Raw genomic sequence first — 15,365 nt, 5'->3', positions numbered from 1 at the left:
ATTCCAGTTTGCAAATCAGTTTTAAAGCTCTGCTCTCTAAAATGGCCAAAATCATGATTTCACTGTAGAACAAAGTTGGCTCTTCCCTGTCCCTTCTACTTTGTCCTCCTTGGCAGCTCTGGACGATATATCGCCATTTGCCACTAAGTCTGGGTTGAACTGCTGTCAAGGACTGGAGGAATTTCTAAAATCTTGTTCAGACGAGGCTGCAGTTAACCGCTCTGAGGCGCAGGAATATAAAAAATGTTTCACCGTCAGTTATTACAAGTTTTTTCAGTCAGCACAACATGCGAATTGGCTAGTACATACACATACTTCTACAGATAAAATACACATGTACGGGTATCAGCAATAAATTTTGGTACTTTAACTTTCTGTTCCTTCTAGAGAGATTGATATTTTGAGGTTGATGGATACCATGCTGAAACCCAACATCCTTACATTTATAGGGCGCTGCTTTAAAACAGATTTGCAGACTTGTGGCTAGCTAATAGATCGGAATTGTAAAAAAATTGTTGGTGCTTTTGAAGGCTTCCGGGTTATATAGTGAATGGTCTACTCTCCACTATTCTGGAAACCAGGTTGCACGAATAAAATATCTATCAATTTCATCTCCCTTGTTACACATCCCCTTCAACACCTTTACCTGAAACCATGAATAGGCATGGAAACCGCTTATTTGGGGGGGGGGGGGGAATATTCTAATTCACCTGGTCTGAATTTAAATTTCAGCTTTGACGTATCTTGTACAGACTTCGTAATCTAGCTCCTTCCTATTTATTAGTGTCTAACCCAAAACTTCAAATTTAATTTCCCTAAGAGTGACACCTTTTAACTCAATAACTTTAATGATCAAAACTGCAACTGGCCTCTACATTCAGACTGTGACGACCATTAGGATGCTTCAGATCTTTACTTTAGATCACTGAAGTAAAGAAAAGCCCTTAAATAATAATAGAACAGTCTTATGGTCTGATTTCTCTATTTTAAAAATATAACATCTTTTCATAATAGCAAGTATTAAAAGTATGCAGTTTTTTGTCCTTCATGATTAATATATTACCCGTCACTAGCTGCACAAATTTCTCCAAATCAAATAGGAACCAGCACTGTGGAATTCCAGCATCAGACAAAAAAGAGAGGAAAAAGTTGTACTAGCAAAAGGACACACACGCCTAATCCATATGCTTCTTCTCATGGGGACGACGACCCACCACTTACTCTCAAACATACTCATATTGTACGCAGTATTCCCATTTTAGAAAAGTACTTTCCACTCTCAGTCACGATTGAAAGGACCTTTATCGCTTACCCACATGATTGAACATATGCTAATCTGGGCGATATGTATACCTTCCTCAACCAAATACACATATATGAACTCCTCTGATGGCGAACTGGACCAAATTATTATATACTTGTAGAATGATAATATAGGAATAGGCACATTTTGGCCTCAACTGCCTTGAAACATCCATAGTCCTAAGGCCGGCGTAGCATAATTCTCTGGCTTTCTTGCACCATATGGCTAATAATAACATAATACCAATACTAGCTGCATTCTTCCCCTAGCGGATACACAAACCTAGGAAATACATACTCTGAAGAAAAAAGAGAGTATGTCCCGCTTCTGTCTTCCTCCTTCCCCTCACCTTCCATTTATTTAACAAAACTAAGCCCAATTATTTTCTTTCACGGTGAAACAAATATTTTCTGTGGCTGATTGAAATATAATATTTTGGACAGTGTACTTATGGTCATTGAACCCTTTCGAGTTCAATGAGAAATGTTCAGGAAACAACATTGTCCAAACAACTGTCTTGTTTTAACTGAGACAAGAAATTCTTCATTTTCATTAGTTTTTCTTTCTCCGAAGTAAAATTTCATCCATAATACTTAAGTGCAGTCATACCGTAGTTCCCTGCACGAAAAGTGCAACCCCTGGAAACCTTGCTGAGAGCATGTATTCAACAAAGTAAAAAATGACATGGAAAAGACTCCCCATCTGACAGCGAAGAAAAGGCTCGCGCGGAGCGCCAGGCCGCGTTCGAGTAAATCACCTATAAACAGAAGGGCCTCTGAAGGACGCGGCCGTGACCCACAAGACCTAGTCAAGTCTGTGTTAAGTCAGTTTATTTTTATGAGTCATCCCCTCCGAAGGGTGGGTTTTCTAGGCCAACCTTGAAGGGTGTTTCCCTGAATACTGAGGTCGCACGCACAGAGGGATACCAATAAACAAGCGTAATGATATTTGAAATTCTGCATTGCACAATATTTACGTAATTTAGGTACCCAAAGTCGAAAAGTTGGGAAGGATTTTCAGTACAGAGCGCAAATGTGCAGCTTATTTTCAAAATAGCAGCAATTGCTATCTAAGAAAATAGTCTATAAATATTCAAAGGATACAGAAATATATCTGCCAGTTAAAACTAACTCGCTTGAAGATTCTCTGCAAGGTTTTGAACTACTGATACAAAATTTGAATAAAAAAGTTCTGTTTATCTTGGAAGCCAACAAAGAATTGTTCTCTCTCTCTTACACGGTCAACATAATCACTCCACTTGAGGTGTGCAGAGAACAATGGACCTTTTCAGACAGTAAGTGACCACTGGCTGCAACATGACAGGTAGTTTGGAGAGAGATAAAAGTAAAAATTTTACGCGTGACATGAAACAGCCAATATCGAATGAAAACAAAGAATGTTTCGCTGATAGATTATAATTTCATACTGGATTCGATATCCTTATTCTTCTTTATACTCCAACACGACGACCAGGTCAGAGGAGCTTACAATAAAGTATCAATACAAATACAAACATTAATCGTATTTAGCAATCACGGGCTTGAACCCCGGTTCACTCAAAGAGCGCGTGCTACTGCATTCTCCGCTACGTTGTCTGTTTTCAAATCGCAAGAGTTGCGTATACTAATGACCACAGGTCTGATATTTAAAAATAACTAAATATATTTTAAACTTAACTTGAATGTATAACAATGTATATTATCTGTTAACACCTGTGAAAGAAAGCAAACTTATAAAGCATCTGCCGAAAAAAACAAACAAAAAACTTCCCACATCATCTGTCTAGTTCTTCCTTGAATTGAAAGCTCTTATCAACTTCCGCAGCAACAACAGATGGAAGTTCGTTCCAGCAATCAATCACCCGCTGGCTGAAGGCAAATCTCCTCTCCACATTTATCTTGCACACATCCTTCCTCAATTTGAATTTATGCCCTTCATGTGAATAGTCTGAGCATGAGGAAGAATGCCATCGGCATTGAGCTTGCTCAATTCATTCAAAGCCAAACACCTCGCTAAGTATCGAACTGCTATTAAACATGACATTGCTAAGCCTTAATCAACGTTTATTTAAAAAGAAAAATTACACGTTGGACATTGCTATGAGATCCTTTTAGGACTTACTTTTTAATTCTTTTAAATAAATGGCAGATTAACCTTTCTGCGATTCCGTGTGTTTAAAAGCAGTTCAATGTCAAGACAACTCATGGTAAAGACCAAAATTCCTCGGGAATTAAGATCCTTACAATTACATGATAGCTTGGATCCAGCTGTCTGTAAAAATACAAAAAAATTTTCTATTTTTACAGACAGCTTTATTCTGTTATTCTCTTATTATGTTAATTGAACGTATACTGATTTAGTATGGAGTATTGGTAGATTTTTACTGCTCACGAGAACAGATTCTACCAAAACAACAGCAAAAAACAAGAAAATGAATCAACCTGACAGTTTAATAAATCCGGAATACATAAAATAAGAATGTATTTAACATATATTATTATTAACACTGATAATAAATTCCAGTGTTCTTGATTTCCAATATTGAGTTATGCGCCAGAGGCAACACTATGAATGCTGTACCCCCCTAATTGCAGAAATGTCCCATGTGACCTTTAACAATCAAAAGATGCTTTAGTCGTCTCCTACAATGACGAACCTGTTAATATTATGGTAGTTTTGCCACTGATGCCCAGGTTCTAATCAGTCCTGATCAAGTAGCCAGCGGTGCATATGGGGCTTAGAGGAGAACAGGTATTTGTGTGTTAACAGACACTCAGTCTAAAACACTGATGGATCCAATATCTTTCTATTACAGAAGATTTAGGGGAAGTCCGGTTGGCCTGCCTCCATAAAATCCACTCATGCACACCTTTTCGATTGTAAGCCCTGTTACGTCACTTAGGTGGCAACGAACGTGTAGAGTGGTTCTCTTAAAGACGCCCGGTCAGCGTGAAGAGGAAAAGAACAATTCCTCCAGCACATGACAGCACGACAAAACAAATGGCCCTCAGTCCACAGCGGCTTTCACTCCCCCTCTTACGGCAGCGAGAGGATCGGAGTGGAAGCAGAGGGTGCTAAGAATCTCTGGGTACGACCAGGCTGCCATGCACGGAAACAGAACTTGGTCTGTTACAACGTAAGATCGCTCATCGGTAAGACAGAATATTAGAGCTGAAAAAGTAACTAGAAAATGTGAATTGGAATATCATCGGTTTGGCTGAAACAACAAGAAGAAATGAATCACTTATAAGTTTATCAAGTGGAAATCTGCTGTACATCAATAGAAACAGTGAAAGGAGAGAAGGTGGAGTTGGCTTTCTGGTCCATAAAGATACAAAAAATAACATTTCAGAATTCAAATGTATATCAACAAGGGTGTCAAGACTAATACTCAGGATTTCCAAGAGGTACAAGCTAAAGGTTATAATGATTTATGCACCAACATCGAGCCATGACGATAAAGAGGTTGAAGAAATGTACACTGAAATTGAGTCTTCTAGATGAGCAGAAAAAGCCACTACACTATCATTATGGGGGACTTCAATGCTAAGTTTGGAAAAAGACAAAACAGCACAGAAAGGGGAACTATAGGAAATTTTGGAATTGGTGAAAGACTCGTGGAATTTACAGAATCTCAAGGAATGTCCGTAATGAACACTTTTTCCAAGAAAAGGGTGAACAGAAAGTGGACATTGGAAGAGTCCAAATGGTTTACAATTAATGAAATCGACTTCATCCTCACTAACAGAAGATATATCGTGAATGATGTTACCGTCCTGAATAAGGTAAATGTTGGAAGTGATCACAGAATGGTAAGATGCACACTTGATATAGATGTAAGAAAAGAAAGGAAAAAAAAAGACTCGAGTAAATAATAAAGGTCTTTGAGATAACAGAAGAGGAGAAAAAGCAGTGTGTACTGGAACTTAAAAACAAGTTTGAGCTGCTGCAGACTGCTCCGGACCAAGATATCGATGAGGAATATTATAACATTCTGAAAGTGATAAAGCCCAAGAAAACTATAGGGAAAAAGAAATCCAAAGAAGAAAAAATTAGTCAAGAAACACTTGTCATGATGAACCGAAGACGACAAATGAAGAGCAAGATAAACACCGACAAGGAGAAAAATTGAGTATACTGAGTTATGCAAAGCTTTTAGAAAGAGACTCAGAGAGGATATAAGAAGATTTAACACAAGAAAAGTAGAATAAGCATTAAGAGAAACAAAGGACTTAAATCAGCAGCCATCAGCAGTAAATACAGAAAGACAAATGATACTTAAACTGAAGAACAGTGACTGTGTACTTATAAATAGCAGAGAAGGCTTAATTCAAATAGTAGAAGACTACTATAGAGAACTATACAAGGAGCGAGGGAATGATGCCAGCAGTGGGGAAGATGGGCCGCAAATTAGTAACACATACGACATACCCGATATTCTTCCTGATGAGGTAGAACATGCGTTGAAGAAAATGAAAGACCGGAAAGCCCTGTGGGAAGATGACGTCACTGTAGAGTTGTTAAAATTGGGAGGAATAGACATAACACAAAAACTGGCAAGACTCTTCACAAAATGCCCTAGAAAAGGTGTGACGTCTAAGGAATGGAATAATGCAATCGTACTTTTGCTGCATAAGAAAGGAAATAAATCAGAAATTGGAAATTATAGACCAATTAGCTTGTTATCCCACATCTACAAGTTGTTCACAAGGGTCATTACTAACAGATTAGAAAGAATACTTGATGAGAATCAACCGAAAGAGCAAGCTGGCTTTAGGACAGGATTCTCAACTATGGATCACCGTCACGTAATATCACAGCTAATTGAGAAAGCAAATGAATACAAAACACCATTATACCTGGCATTTGTGGATTATGAAAAGGCATTGACTCCATACAGCATAAGGCAATGTTTCGGGCACTGAAAAGACAAGGCATAGATACCCCATATATTATGATTTTGAAGAAAATATATGAGAACGCTACCTCCTTTATTAGACTAGACAAAGACAGTAGGAAATTTAAAATTGAGAAAGGAGTTCGACAAGCAGAAACAATATCTCCGAAGTTGTTTACTGCTGCCCTTGAGGAAGCTTTCAGAAGATCAGACTGGTCGTAGAAAGGAGTCAATGTGAATGGAGGGTACCTAAACCATTTACGATTTGCAGATGACATTGTGGTCATAAGCCACGATCCCAAATGGCTAAATGAATATGGCTAAAACAAAAGTAATGATGAACAAGTATGCCACAGAAAGGAACATAATGATTGAAGGGGCAATAACTGAATAGGTGGAGTCATATACTTATCTGGGACAAGTTATTCGTCACTCTACAGTGACATCATCTTCCCCCCGAGCTTTCTGATCTTTCATTTTCTTCAACGCATGTTCTACCTCATCAGGAAGAATATCGGGTAGCTGTAATAATGATAAATGGCTGGAAGTCAAGAGAAGAATAAATTTTGGATGGATAGCATTCAGGAAATATAGTCACATACTGAAGAGCAATATCCCAGTTTGTCTGAAACGTAAAATAATGAACCAATGTATACTCCCCACCATGACTTATGGAAGTGAAACTTGGTACTCACCAATAGAATGGAAGAGAAGCTGAGAACTACACAGCGAAGAATGGAACGAATTATATTGGGAATCAGACTGTTAGATAAGAAGAGAAACACATTGATTAAGCAGTAAACTCAAGTAAATGACATTCTTATCAAAACTAAAGAACTAAAATGGTCGTGGGCTGGACACAGACGTTTGAGTTGACCGTCCGTCGAGCCCACATGATTGATAAATACGGGGATATTCTTGTATTCATTCTATTTTGTGACTCATCTGATATGTGTGGTCGTCTCGAATTATAAACAGAAAACTGAATAGTACAGGTGTAACTGTGGATGGCAGCAGAAAACACAAATTAGCATTTTTAGCATTAGCAGAGGTATACGATGCAGTAAAGCAAGCTTATGCAGCATCTGCCAAAAAAAAAAACCCTCCCATTTCATCCATCCATTCAGTCCAAATGCCTGTACATGTGATCCTTAAATTTAAGCTATCAACTTCCACAACAAGAGATGGAAGTCTGTTTAGCAATCAATTACCCTCTGGCTAAAAGTAAATTTCCGTACATCTATTATAAAACTGTCTTTCACAATTTGAATCTATGCCCCCTCAGGTTCTTAATCTGGGCAAGAGGAAGAATCCCATCAGCATTGAGCTTGCTCAACCCGTTCAAGGCCTTATACACCTCAATCAGATCACCTCGCATGTGCCTAGTCTCCAGGCGCTGCAATTTGCAGAACTTAAGCCTTTCTTAGTAAGAGCATCCCTTTGTTCCCCTCACCAAGCTTGTTGCCCTTCTTTGTACTCACTCGTTCTAGAAACTCTACACCTTTCCTAAAATGAGGGCTCCAAACAATTTGAGTATTGTTTCGGGCTAGTTTCGAAGAAAGTGGTGAAATTGGATGAAACAAAAGACAAAATTAACTTATATGGAAGTAATCCGACAATTTTCTACTATTGAAAACTTATTTCGCACATATCGCTTAAATTTTATGTAAATATAAAACAACACGTTTATGTTAATCGACATCTTATAACGTACTGTATCACCGTTTTGACGAAAACAATCGCAGAGGTGTAGGGAGAAGTTCACTCATTGTGGACCCACGATATATTTATTTTATAAATACAAATGAGTACGGTAATTATTGTTTTACCCTCTACGGCAAGCTGATATTCAACTATCTATGTATTAAAAATAATTGCGAATTTCTATTGGCCCAATTTTTTTTTTTAAATGAAAGTTGGGAAAGCTCGACAAATCGTATTATCAGAGTGAAATATAAAATTTCATGAAAATCCATCTACTGGGAGTCGAATTATTACATGACAGAAAACAAGAAATAATTGCCTTCTGTTGAACCGATTTTAATGAAAGTTGCGATGGCACAATAATCTTTTCTAACCAAGAGCCAAATATAAAATTTTATAAAAATCCATCCATTAGGAGTAGAGGTATTAAGTGGACATAGTAAGGTCAACAGGCGTATTACGCATACTGTATATACTAAATCGCCTTAAAAGGATCCGCATCAAATGTACGATTGATCAAGGCACTGATAATCAAGGTTCTAGTATTTTTCTACCTTTCGCTGTAGCACAGTTGGTATAATAATCATCATCCTCCACCATACACTGGGTGGAAAAGGCCTAGGATTCGAATCCCATCAATGACGCGAGGAACACGTTTTTTATTTATATATATATATATATATATATATATATATATATATAAACCGTTTTATATATATAAAAACCGTTGAAACATTCTGTCACTCAGCCTCTTTCAACTTATAATTGTTCGCCTGTCATTTCTTTTAAACATAGAATGATTTGCATAATTTATTATATTGAAATAATCCATTATTAATTATTCCATTATGCCCATCACTAATATTCATGTACTAAATCTCCTCTGTTAAAATAATTACGTATAAAATCTTTAGTTCACAATTAAATACTGTAACATAAATTAACTGAATGAGAGGAAATCTTTGAGTGAATTATAATGAAATGGCAGAAAACACCAGTTAGTTTGGCATTACTGCACGTACGGTAGTTAAATCCAGTCATCCTTAATTTGGAACATTGTCCATTCTCAACACATCTTACCCTAAATCAGAGTAGGAAAATGGATCGCCTTGCTATTATACTCGAGTTTTAAGGTTGGAATGTGAAAAACAAGTCTAAATTATTCTGAAAAAACAAAACTGATGGCGCAAGGAGTCTTTGTGGCATCGCCTTACCATACTGGAAAGAACAGTTTTGATATATCTGAACCAATGATATGCTAATGATTCACTAATGTAGTTTAAAATTAGTTCCGCATTATTATTTATTCTTGTGCACATATTTACTTAGTTCTCTCTCGTATACAGTACTTCTCTTTTGAACTGTGCTAATGATGACTAATTTCACACACGGTGGATATGGTGGTCATGAACTGTATTGTCTAATGATAGCACCTTGTTAGGACGGACAATTTCTCTTGGAGTTTCTTGTTCACTGCTTTCCAAAATTACTGCTTCCGACGTAGTGTGACGATATTTAAAGATATTATCTAATGATTTACTCTCGAGTAACATATGCATTTCATAAGTTTGGCTGGATGCTGTGAATGGGACTAGAAATTTTCATATTACTTGAGGCTTTGGAGGTTTTGAGGCTTTGATACGACCATGGGAGGTTTGTTGTAACAAACCTCCCATGGTTGTATCACTTGCCTGTGCGACTGCTGGCAAGAAAATAAAAAATGTACTGTGTCATGGGTCTTTATCTCAACAAATAATGAGTAATTGGTCAGCAGTATTATGTAAAGATGGTTTAGAAACTCATAAGAAAATGGCTGAAAGAGCGAAAACTGCCGAATATAGAAATTTATTGGGGTAGGAAAAAACCTAAAAAACCATAAGTGAACAAGACAGGTTCACCTGTCTTGTTCACTTATGAAATTAAAAAGATAATTTATTTTGAAATTTGGAGAGCCTGAGAATAATTACAGCTCATCTCGTTTAGCATTCAAGTAGATAATTCTATATTAATTATTTAAAACTTCGTGGATTGAAAATGTTGAGCGCGTTCTTACAATATATTCTTAGTCTAAGCTTTTATTATTTTTTTAACCATGCAGAACGTCAAAAAGATCTGCGCTCTAGATTAGGGAAACATTGTCATAGATATCAGAACTGTTCGACATCTCTCCAAATTATTTAGTTGTATCTAGTATGATGCCGGAAGTCACCATAACTTGGTATCCTGAAGTGTGATGGTCATCTTTCTTTTGTATTCCACTGTCTAAGTACAGCTCCACAGGACTAACAAGATTGATTTTCTTTCTCTGCGACTAGGTCACCTCATTCAGTTCCACGAAATAGGCTTTTTGAAGAATTTTCTATCACCAGTTTCTTTAGCGTAAAGGTGCACCCTTTATTGTAGATGCTGTATTCGTTGGCAGCATCGGCGCCCGCAGAAATTTTTCGGTGGGGAGAGGGGTGAAAAATATACTGACACTGTAAAAAAAAAAACAATAATAAAATAAAAGTATAGAAATGTCTTAGAGCAGGGCCACACAGCCGCTATGCAGCACTAAGTACGAAATTTTTAAAAGTCGCCATTTTGTGAAATTTAAAAAAAAAATTTCTACAATTCTGAAATGAAATTAACCATTTTTTTAATTTGCTAGTTCTCTTGTGAGAACTAGCAAAAAATTACATGAATTATATTAAATTTTAAAAATCCACTGCAGCCAGTGTGAGCGCCCATGATTGGTAGGGCGTTACTTGAACACAAATGAATAAAAAAATAGAGATGGTTAGCATTGCTCCTGCGAGAAGTGCTCAAGTGTTACTGCAGACTATCTTTAGTCTTACTTATTGGTCCGTTGATAAAATACGCTGTGGCACTTCCACAACTAACTAATGAGAGCTTTAGTCAATGTCATATTTGTCTATGTCAGGATTAAAGTAAGAGTGAGTAGAGTTATAGGAATAAAACCAAGGACAGGGAACAACTCTCTCATTCGGAAACAAGCAGTCGATTAGACAAAACTTAAATTTGGAAATAGTAAATCTAAATAGTAACACTTAGTCAATTCTTAACTTCGAATTCAAAATTTCAGCTCAAATTTTACAGAAAAGGTCCAGATGATGACAGCCCCGGTGCCTTTTAATAGAAATACCAAGTGTATAATTACAATGTATTTTTTGGTAATGTTATGAAGTCTTCATAACAGTGTTGAACATCACGGTATTTTATCAAGTGACGGGTGTACTAAACATTTAAAGATTTTGAATGGAGCACGTTTTGAATAAGTCAAACTAGAATTTTTCTGAATTTTATCATTTTTGTTTCGCTGTTGAAACTGTAGTATATTTGTCATAGAGTGTCACTGGTGCAATAAAATTATATAAATTTTATCAAAGACTTGGAAAAAGTGGCCACTATTGAGGTAGTCAATTTGGAAGGTTTTAATGTAGAAAAAACAAAGAAAGCAGACATGCAGCCAGTGTTTTTAGTGTGTTTGATGCAGTTGTGGAAAGAAATGTTTCCATTCGGTGGGACTAATACTGCTCTCAATGTTTTGCTTGTCCCTTAGTAGAGGCCTATTTAGACATTTATTACTGAATGAATCATGGAATTGAAGTGATTTGTATGGAAGATAATGCCCCAAATTAAACATTTTCGCAGTAAAACACCCTGTTATGCATTGCAGTAATAAATTATGTACCTGCTATCGCAATGCTTTAAGATATTTTAATCTGTATTCGTTGAGAAGTGAATTGCGCGATAAATGGAAAACCTTGTGTACGAGTCGGAAAATAGATTCTTTCCGAGTTGTGAGGGCAAGTGGGCTAGTTGAAAATTCAATGATTCATATTGCCAACTCCATTATTGCTATTAGAATAAACAAAACTTCGTTCCTACCCTTTGGGCCTTAGGGGCTAGCATCCCCTCCCAACCCAAAAAAAAGTCCATGTGCCTTCCTCTCTGATATGACCTGTATACACTGCATATTAATATAGCTAATACTGCTGGTGTGGACTACATTTCCATTTATATTCTCAAAATTCCAGGCTGCTAGTATTTGTATCCTATCTCAATTGCTTCGGAAAATCGAAAAGTACTTTTAAAAAATCAAAACACTAATTTTTCTGTCCCGCAACTAGTGGTAACTAGGGTTGCTGGCGACCCTTCAAAAACTGTTCTTTTGGAATTTTGCATTTTTTTAACCATAAAAAGGCGTCCCCCAAATTTGGCGCACAGGGAACGTGCCCCACCCTAGTTACGCCACTACCCCCACCATTTGAGCGTTCCCTTCTATACTCCCTTTCATTTATGAGCATAAATAGCAGTCCGAAAAGCAGCCCAGTGCATGAGAAATTACAAACTGTAAAAAAAGGTGTAATTAAAGGCATAGAATATCCTTTCAGAAAAGCTAGATAATAGTGCTTTGATAATAATACTCTTCAGACCTATTTGACAGATTCATAATCACGGAACAATACGCTTATGCGGTAATCTCAGGGCACCCATTTTGTGTATTCTTTTTTAGCTTGGTTTTCCTACCTACCTCATAATTCATTCACGGATTAGTTCCTCAGCTTTGAATACCTCTGTACAAGTTTTCCACACGAAACAAGACCATGCTGTTCATGAGTGATTTGGACCGTGCAGTGGCAACTTGGGATCCGAGTGCTTGGCTGAGTTTGATTCCCCCACTTTAAGGGGCAGAAGTCATTCTTTTGGGGATGATTACATTAGGTCTTTTCATTATCTGTAAACAGAAAAGTTTTATATACTGTCCCCTTCTCTCCCCTACGGTTGAATGTCCTTTATTATGCCAAAACAAAAAGAAAACACAGGCTGGATCCACCCTTGCACTTTCCCACACTCATATCAACATAACAGACGTTTAGGGGCACTTCTTTGTGGAATTTTCCACAACCCTGCTTGGAGTTAACCTAGCCGAGTAGTGAGGCGCGTGGGTGCATAAGTATACGTGCTTTGAGTGAGTTCACGTCTGTGACTGCTAAATACGATGCTGTTTTTTGCATTCCTCTGTCTTGTGAACTCCTCTGATCACGTGTCGTCCCGGAGTAGAAATAGAAAGATTGAGAAATATGGAAAACATAAGCTATCTTAAAAACTGGAGTTATACTTAGTAACCCATATTCAACTTAAGTTTTCTGGAGTCTCAGTTATCCAATTCTTTTTATATTTAAACTTTATTGCACTTATGTATACATCAAATAATTGTAAATATTATGTAACTATACAAATAATCTATGTAACTATCCTTTTTACACCCTTACAGCTTGCATGTTGTACAGGGGGGGTGATAGTAAAAAAAAAAAAAAGAAGCAATAAATTAAATAAATAATAATAATACTTCTGATTCTGTTCGCATAACGCGTGTACGCAGGCAGTACAAGATTTCAATGAGAATACGGAATAATTTAACAAAAATCAAGCATATTCTAGACGGGCTATGATTTGGAAACACCTCCACTGGTATTCGTTATGCCAAATCATACATTCTACTTTCCCTCACCTCACTCCAACTCCTTATATGCAATCAGTTAATTGGAGTAACAGGTTACCCATAACAATTGTGATGACTTACATAAGTTAGTGGTTCTCAAATTTTAGCTATTCCAAAAAAAATAGCAGTCGAATGTTTCGCTTGTTCTAACATTAATATTTAAAAGTTATTATTACTACTAAAAGTTTACTAATTTTACTTTCTTATTAAAAACACAGATTAGATTGCACTGTACATTATTACTGCAAAAAAGAACAAAATTAATTTGCATATCTTTCCACACAGCTTTGGGACTTTTTAAATAACAAAACAAATAAGGAACGAAACCTACCTTGGATGCATATCATCAAAACAAGTCCGACACACCAGCACCACGCCTTTACAATCGAACTTCTCCATGGACACCCTAACATTACGCGTCATTTCACTGTCCGAGATCACTATTTCCCCTTCCAGTCTTGTTATGACGAATATGCTGCACTGTAATTAGCAAAACGGTCACCACGAACATCAATATACTTTCTTCTGCACAGTGCCTTCTTCCTTTCACGCGCCAGAACACATCTGTCACGTGTAGCACGTGCTCATTGCCATATCAAGTCTTGTGAACATGTTTTACTAGCGCAGTTTCACATGTGCGTGTTGTCAGCTCGGGAGCGTTAATCACTCTGCCAACCACACGATTCAATGTCTAGGTCGCCCTCGTATTTCATGGCCAATCGCGTGCCTTCGCTCTAAATCCCGTTATTTTTAATGTTGCGCCTGCGCTGTTCTTTTAACAGCATGGAATATTCATAACACATGTCACAAAGCTCATGACACGATTTTCCTTTTCCATTGAGTGCGGGGAAAGAAGTTATGGTTGTAGAATTGCACCTTTGAATGAAATACTGACATATTCACTTCACGAAGATTTGAGGAAACTGGCATCTCTCCCATAAAATGACATTTGAGAGAAAGCCAAGGCGAGAGCCAGCACGAGTCGCGGCAAACATCCTCATCAGACATCCCACTTTTCTCCATAGTTCCGGACCATGGATAAATGATTCCCCCCTGGACGCTCCTAAATGTTGAAACTTACCTTCTTTGGTACAGAAGTGCAGCAGCATTCCTTGTGAACACCCTATAGTCAGGTCTTATAAAACGGAGTGACAATCTGGTTAAGTTAAACAAGCGGTGTGTGAAATAGAGCTCGTAATATAGAAAGAGAATTACTAAATGTGACCAATTTTTTGGCTGATGCTCTATAAGCTTGCTTTCTTGCATCATATGCCTCAACCAATACTAAAAGGAAATTTATTTTATAGTCATTTAAACAAACAGCTAATATAAAGGGTATTAAGTGGGAGCTTTCGAATATTTTAAATGAAGTCATTTAATCCACTTAGTAAAAAATAAAAGTTTTATAGAGTTTTCTGAAGTAGTTATAGTAAACGAAACATATTTCGAACCATGCTTCATACTTTGAAACTTGTTGGTGAAGACTCGTAATTTCAGTGTGAGTGACACACATGAAAAAGTTCGTGATTTTTTCATGCAGATCACCGAGACACTACGAAGATTTTCTTGTTAGACTGTACTTTTCATTGCAGCCTACAGATAAAAATCATGGGGAGTAAGACCGGGTGATATCGGTGGTCAAATGCCCCTGCAATTAGGTGGTCGCCGAAAATATGGTGCAAAAGTGCCATGGATACATGATCCGTGTGTGCTATAATACTGTCCTGTTGGAAGTATTCCAGGGAAATTTCACCCTCAGTTAAGTGTGCAATAAAGTTTCGAGATTTGACGTATCCTGATAAATCGAACCATGTTTCATCGTTTGAAAAGGAGACGTACAGAATGCCTTTTCTATCAGCTGTAATGAAGTCACGAAACCATTGCAATACTGCACATGCTTCACGTGGTCACGTTCTTGTGGTTCATGCACTTATCTTGTATGGATGCAACTG

The 15,365-nt window shown here is 37.2% G+C and overlaps 1 protein-coding gene across 1 annotated transcript in view; it reads right to left on the bottom strand.

Moving 5' to 3' along the window:
• The window catches only part of LOC150075205 (basic phospholipase A2 PA-5-like), a 67,264-nt gene extending 53,161 nt beyond the window's left edge, over window positions 1-14,103 (bottom strand). The window contains exon 1 of the mRNA XM_090388829.1: window positions 13,745-14,103. Coding sequence (XP_090244955.1) covers window positions 13,745-13,826 — 82 coding nt within the window. The 5' untranslated portion in view covers window positions 13,827-14,103. The remainder of the gene's footprint in view (window positions 1-13,744) is intronic.
• Window positions 14,104-15,365: the final 1,262 nt, after the last annotated feature.

This window comes from Mastigoproctus giganteus, chromosome 14 (assembly GCF_048544385.1).
Source record: "Mastigoproctus giganteus isolate SK-2022 chromosome 14, ASM4854438v1, whole genome shotgun sequence".
NCBI lineage: Eukaryota > Metazoa > Arthropoda > Arachnida > Uropygi > Thelyphonidae > Mastigoproctus > Mastigoproctus giganteus.
Note: the sequence above shows the minus strand (reverse complement) of the source record. Positions and strands in the feature narration are given on the sequence as shown.